The 6,993-nt window shown below is 41.5% G+C and overlaps 1 protein-coding gene across 1 annotated transcript in view; it reads left to right on the forward strand.

Moving 5' to 3' along the window:
- The window catches only part of EFR3A (EFR3 homolog A), a 96,151-nt gene extending 92,551 nt beyond the window's left edge, over window positions 1-3,600 (forward strand). The window contains exon 23 of the mRNA XM_019931990.3: window positions 828-3,600. Coding sequence (XP_019787549.1) covers window positions 828-933 — 106 coding nt within the window. The 3' untranslated portion in view covers window positions 934-3,600. The remainder of the gene's footprint in view (window positions 1-827) is intronic.
- The last annotated feature ends 3,393 nt before the right edge of the window (window positions 3,601-6,993 follow it).

Genomic DNA, 6,993 nt, shown 5'->3' on the forward strand with positions numbered 1-6,993 from the left:
TTATACCCAATATTTATAATGGTGTAAGAGGATGGCTACACTCAGATGTTGAAAGTATGAATTGCCAGTATTATGGCAATGTGTACCAGTCTCAAAAATGTAAATACACTTTGATGCAGAAATTCTGTGTGTAAGACTATAAACCAAGGAGACAGGATAAAATTATGTATAAGAATAGACCTAGGGGCTTCCCTGGTGGCGCAGTGGTTGAGAGTCCGCCTGCTGATGCAGGGGACACGGGTTCGTGCCCCGGTCCGGGAAGATCCCACATGCCGCGGAACAGCTGGGCCCATGAGCCATGGCCGCTGAGCCTGCGCGTCCGGAGCCTGTGCTCTGCAACGGGAGAGGCCACAACAGTGAGAAGCCCGCATACTGCAAAAAAAAAAAAAAAAAAAAAAAAAAAGACCTGTCAGCATTATTTATGATAATGAAAAATGAACCTACGTCTGTCCGTTGAAGTAAATCAATTATAATATATCTATATATTGAAGTACCATGCAGTGGTCATCAAAAGAAGTTAATATATGTATATATAAGATTTTTTACTAGTGAAACAAAGCAAGCTTACATGAGTGGGTATAGCATAATCCCACTGTAAAAATTATATATACATATATTCAGAGGAGAATGTCTAGTGCAGACTTAAAAACAGCTTGGTACCACTGTGATCTATGTGCCATGCCACCTTGTAGCTGGCCCGCAATTCCGTCACACTGATCCCTGCGATGAAGGAGCCTCACTCTGCTGCTGGCAGGTAGTAGCGAGAGTGCTCCGTGAAGTGAACAGCTTTGCAATGCACCTGTTGACGATGCCTCGCTCTTTTACAGCCCTCCTCCCAGTCCATCAGGAACACTGACCATTACTTCTGGGCACGCCCAATACCAGTCTGTCCCGGTCTACGAGATGAAGTTTCCAGATCTGTGTGTGTACTGAGTGGCTCACGAAGACCTCAGCATAAAGCCTAAAAATCAGGGCCAAGCTGAGTTTTCAGGGTTTACTTAATGTGTGTTAACATACTTCGTGAAAATTATGATGGAATTTATCTTTAACCGAATGCTTGGCATATCAGATTAGATATTTTGCAGCTATATTATATGATTTAGAGTACTTTTGAAGATAGGTTTATGCCATGTTAATTTCTTTTTAGGTTCCCGATGGCTTTTAAAATTGAACGTATATTGGTCTCACATTAATTGTTAAATAGTATATTTAAAAATTTTCACAAACATGTAATTTAAAAAAAAATTAAGCCTTCAGAGGGTTGAAGATGTATCAAGTGTCTACTGTATTTCTTAGACATCTACGCAACTGCTTAAAATTAGAATTGCTGTTGTTTTTCTTTATCTGCAAAAGCAAAAACATACAAATATATTCCTATCCTGGAGCAGCAGAACTGTTCTGTGGCTCTTGGTCCCCATGTTCTAGATGTCGTGGTGCGCATCCCTCTGTTCGTTCGCTGTAACGGTATGTGACAGTCATTCCTCCCCTTGTTTGTGGAGATGACATTTACTGAGTAATATTCCTAGAATATGACCCTAAAATCTCCGACTTTAAAGTGTCTAGTTCTTGTAATACCGTGTTTTCTGCCAAAAGTTTGACCGTTCTACTTGAGAGTCTCAGAGCTTGCTCTTGGAGTACTGAACTGTGCAATATTTTTTACATCATTAGATGTATTAGTTTACAGACTATGCTTTGAAATTATAGTAGTATTTTGCTGTGGCTCCATTAATTAAATGAGCTATATATTTAGTATAGGAAGAAAAGACATTTAAAACAGCTACTAGTTCACCTGTGAAGAGTGTGTACATTTTGATTTCTGTTGAGAGCATATTAATTTACATTTTAATATTGTGCAGTTTTTAAATCCTTATAGTCAAAAAAGGCCCCGAATGGACTTTCAGTTTGTAAGATTTGAACTGCAACTTGTATGCATCTCTGTTTAGGATTTGTGATATTACATTTGAAAAGAGTGCCTATGGGTTTAGCAATCAAGTGTGCTATAGATCGTCAATTTAAGCTTGTATTGATTTAAGCTACCAAGATTACATGTGCTGACAGACTTACAGTGTTCTTAAAATTGTGTACATTTTAGTGAATTCCATCACATGGCAAAAATGAACAATTTTCTTTGCAACTCATAAAATTCTTTTTGGACATTTTAATAAAATAATCTGTTTATAATTCTACTACCTTTTCAGATTTGATTCCCTTTTACATAAAACAATATACATATCAAAGATTGTAACCCAAAAAATAATTGCATTTTTAGCTTTAGATTTTGTTTGAAAAATTGCAGTGAAGAAAGGCATGTTATTACTTGGTGTTTACAATTATTTGGGCACCTTTAGTAGAAACAAAAAAGTGAGGAAGTAATAATAGAACAAGCATACTCAAAATTTTTTTGAATATTTAAACCAAAGTACAGCATCTTGAAACATCTTGCAGAAGATCCTAGTCTTTTTAAACCTATCAAATGATACTCAAACATCCTGGGTGGTTTACTCACTGTTGATAACAAGACATTGTTTTCCAAGTGATAGTGCAGTCACCACTTGGGGGGTTAAATGGCCCCCATTGCAGCTGTCACTGTAACTTTACCTCTTGACGAGGTAAAATGTTTCACCATTTAATAGGCCAAGTTTTACGTTTTTTTAATTTCCCTTTTTTTCTGTATTTTTAAAGAAAGATTGTGTAAAAATCTAAGCAGGGGGACATGCAAAAACAATCATCATCCACTTGGATGTCATTTTCTAGATTAACACTGTGTGCTTTTGTATGAAAAAATATATATAATTTAATAGTAGAAGAAAAGAAGATATATATTCATTTGCACTCATGCAAAACAAACTTTGCTCTACAGACTTTCATGCTTCTCTGTGATTTAAAAATGCATGTACAGCATGTAAAGGAAAACCATTTCAGTTCATGTTTATCACACCTCTTGGTCTGTTTTGTAAACTGTAGATTTGGGTTTTGTGGGATTTTTTTCCTGTTGTAGTTGTTTTTAAATCACAGTAGACTTCTGTATATCCTAGATTACTGAACTGGTCTTGTTAACAACGATTCCCAAGAAATGAGGGGTCTTTTCTTAGGCTTTCTGTCCCTTCCAGGAGATTGCAGGAGATCCTGCACTATATTACGGCCAGTTTGGATACTGAAAGTTTAGGATGTGTTGAAGTTCACTGCATTGCTATATTTTTGTAGATATTTAAAACTCTTAATAAAAACTGTTAATCATTCTCTCTTTGCTATATACTGTTGCTTATATCATTCATTTTTTCCCTTGACATTGAATAGTTAACATTGAAATGTTCCTCCTATACTTGTGTTGTCTTTGCTTATATAGTCACTGGAGTTAACCTAAACACACACACACTTCCTTAATACTTCTGAACTCATTATCTTTTAGAATCATAATACTGTACTTAACCAGCAGTTAACTTCCCCTTCCTCTCAATATCTCTTTTCTTCCTTTCTGAAAATGGTACTGATTTGTTTTATTCATGCCAATATATGTACTAAATGTAATGAATTGAGTTTTTTGAAATGTAACAGTTCACTGTGCAATTCATATGTAAGCAATAAAACAAAATCAAATTACTTCTGTATACGTACATTTTTGTAATAGCCATTGCATTTATTAAATTAAACGTATTCACTATTTTGCTTTAGTTAAAAATGAAGAACTTCAGTGAAAATCAAGCCGCCAAACGGATTCATCCTCACATACATTGGAAGAATCAGAACCATAACTGCAGTCGTGGTAAGATACAAGCTAAGATTCAGCTCTTAGTGTGTGCCTGTGAAAGCACGGTTTCCACCTTTGCATTAGTCTTACTGTTTGTATTTTCAACCCTACCCCTTTGCTGTGTAAGTTACATGAAGCCTCTCTCTAAAACGATAGCTCCTCTCTAGTACCCTCTGCCACCTGGTCTGCTCTCCTGCCGCTGGCAGGACAGCCCACCATAGCCAGATGGGCTTCGGGGACTTCCTTTAGCAGTTTGGCAAAGCAACGAGGAGCACGGGCTCTGGCTTCAGACCCCACCCTGCCACTCCTGGCCGTAGCCTTAGGCAGTGACGGAACTTTGAGCTTTGAAGTACGTAAAATGAGGAGAGTATGTTCTGCCCTCGGAGGTCGTCTGTTGAGGGGTAGATGAATCACTTAGAAGAGGTTCCTCGTGTCATGCCTGCGTGGCACAGACTAGACACTGAGTCAGTGTTTGTCATTAGTAATCCTTGAGTTCACCATGCATAGCGTCTTAAGCAACCTGGGCAGCTGTCTCAGTTCTGCAGTCTTAGGCCAGTCATTCCAGTTTTCTGAACCTGTTTTCTTTAGGTGTAAAATGAGCAGCCTGTGTGATACACTCTCTCATGCGTTTTCCTTTCAGCTGTAATTTGTTGCGTCCTGTTCTCTCATCTGATACATAAGTTCACATGATTGAAAAAGCAGAGCCAGTGTGTAGCATCGAGCCCTGCCTCTTAGTTTTGCTATATTACATTCGCCTTGTACTTACACTTTGAGTCACAGGCAGACTTGGGAAGCCAGTAACTTAGCCTAGGTTCTCCCAAAGCAGAGCCGAAGACAAAGGCTTACATGTAGGAATTGCTCTGGGAAGTGATTCCAGGGAACCCCAGCAAGGGACCGGACCAGTGAAGTGCAATGAGAAAAAGCTCATTAAGAGGGTTTATTTATGAATTACCAGCACCATAGGCGACTGGAGATCCATCCTACTGGACAGCCTGAGGAGTCCCATGAAATCATCTCAGAACTGTCCACCCAGGTGAGGAAAGCTGGGGAAGCGTGTATGCTCCGCTTCTGTTCTTCATGGTCAAGGGTGGCCCTGTTGACATTAACTCCCCCGCGTTTTTGGATTGTGTGTGCTTGAGTGCTGGGCAGTTTCCCAAGGCGTGCCATGCCTTTTTCTCAGAGAAGTCCTGTGTCGCATGCACGAAGGGTAGAAGTGCAGAAGGCAGGCGTTGTCAGATTCCACCCCCGTGCATGAGGCGGGTGGAAGCCTGTGTGGAACCGGTTATCACGGCAGGATCTGGAGTAAGGTAGGGTTGGATGATGTGAAGTCAGGCAAAAGATACCCAGTATAGCACCACCTAGTGTGGTATTTAAGGACAAGATTAAATCTAAGAGCATCAGATTTATAATTTCATGTTTCCACCATCTTAGTTTAATGAGTCAAGGGAGAGATTTTTTAAAGATGGGAGACTTTAGGGCATGTTTGCATGCTGATTAGAATGATATAGAAGAAGAGAGGGATGAATTGATAGAGAATAAAAAGGAAATGTTTGCAGGAATCAAGCCCTGGAAAAGGCAATAGGGGGGTACTGTACCCAGAGCGTAGGTGGAGGGGTTGACCTTTGACATGGATAAGGAACACTTTTTTCGTTGAAACAGGAAGGAAGACAAAGACCGCCGGTAATTTTGTAGCTTTGGTGGCAAGAAGATCAGGACATTCCCACGGGAAAACTTCAGTTTTCTCAATGGAGTATTAGGTGAGGTCATTGTAGCCATGTGCCTTGCATTTCTGCATGTCTTGTGAACAGAGACACTATCTTTATTCTGGATTATCTTTTTTAAGGATATAGTACATCCTACAGACTTGGAACACAGAGATGGCATCTCCCTTTGGAGCCAAGGACAGACATGCTTCTTGTCCTGTATAATACAGATGATCTCTTTTCTGGGGTAAAAGGCAGGCTTGTGGCCAATAAATAAATATTTTAGGTTCCCTGTGTAATGAAACCCACCCTGTGTGTGGGTGTTACCTGACCCTCTTTGCATTGGCCCAGGGCTTGAGGAACCAGCATAAATTATCATACTCAGGCTACTGCCATTACTGTAAGTAATAAAGTCCTTTGTCTCTGACCCAAGCATCTCGTATCTTCTGCCAGCATCCATGAAATGCAGACCAACTTGTTAAGTTACAAATAAGGTAACATCTCAGACCCTTCCGCTCTGGACAGTTCTCAGCTGAGAGCAAGGGGAGGTGTGGAAGGTTTGAGGAGAGGAGGAAAGGGACCAAACAGTTGTCTTGGAGAGCAGAAAACTCAGCTTACTAAGAAAAGGTTGAGCGTCCATTTGAGGTTTCTGTGGTCATGAGCTTCAAGTGAAGTGGGTCAGCTCAGTTGCTTTTGTCCTTCAGCAACATTCAGCTGCCTCAGGTGAAGGTGTGGAGAAGGCAGGCAGTCACCATACGTGTGGGCAGCCTAGCACGGTGCCGGCCATGGGAAGCGGACACTTAGCACACACCTGCTGGGTTAAAGGAAGGGAGTGCCATTAGTGGCCCGCCTCGCCATGACCGCTGTAGTGCCTGCAGGCTGATTGCCAGACACTCTCACCTGCATTTCTTTGCCTAAAGGCTTCCTCAGCCTCCAGAGCCTCCGGCCGCCAGGTGCAGCAGGCAGGAGACATCGCCCTCCATGGGAGTAAAGACTGATCTGATAGAAGGTCGTCTGTCTCCTCTCGCAGCGGGTGTGTGTGTGTGCGCGCGCGCGCGCGCGCATGTGCTATGCGTATTCTACTTCCAGGGGCAACTGCCTTGGTAACGCAGCTTTCACTGGCTACCGTTCCTCTGCCGTCTTATCCCTTTGTTCTCCCCTCAGCGTTTCCTGCACTTTTCAAATAAACCACTTGCTCTCAAGTCCTTGTCTAAGGGTCCGCTTCTGGGAGGACCCAAATTTCAGCTGTTACTTAAAAGGTCACATTATTCAAAAGATTCCAACGTGAGGGACTTCTCTGGCAGTCCAGTGGTTAAGACTCCACGCTCCCACTGCGGGGGGTACGGGTTAGATCCCTGGTTGGGAAACTAAGATCCCACATGCCACGCAAAAAAAAAAAAAAAGATTCCAATGTGCTCCACAGTGGCTGTATCAATTTACATTCCCACCAACAGTGTAAGAGGTTTCCCTTTTCTCCACACCCTCTCCAGCATTTGTTGTTTCTAGATTTTTTGATGATGGCCATTCTGACTGGTGTGAGAT

This window comes from Tursiops truncatus, chromosome 17, assembly GCF_011762595.2.
Source record: "Tursiops truncatus isolate mTurTru1 chromosome 17, mTurTru1.mat.Y, whole genome shotgun sequence".
NCBI lineage: Eukaryota > Metazoa > Chordata > Mammalia > Artiodactyla > Delphinidae > Tursiops > Tursiops truncatus.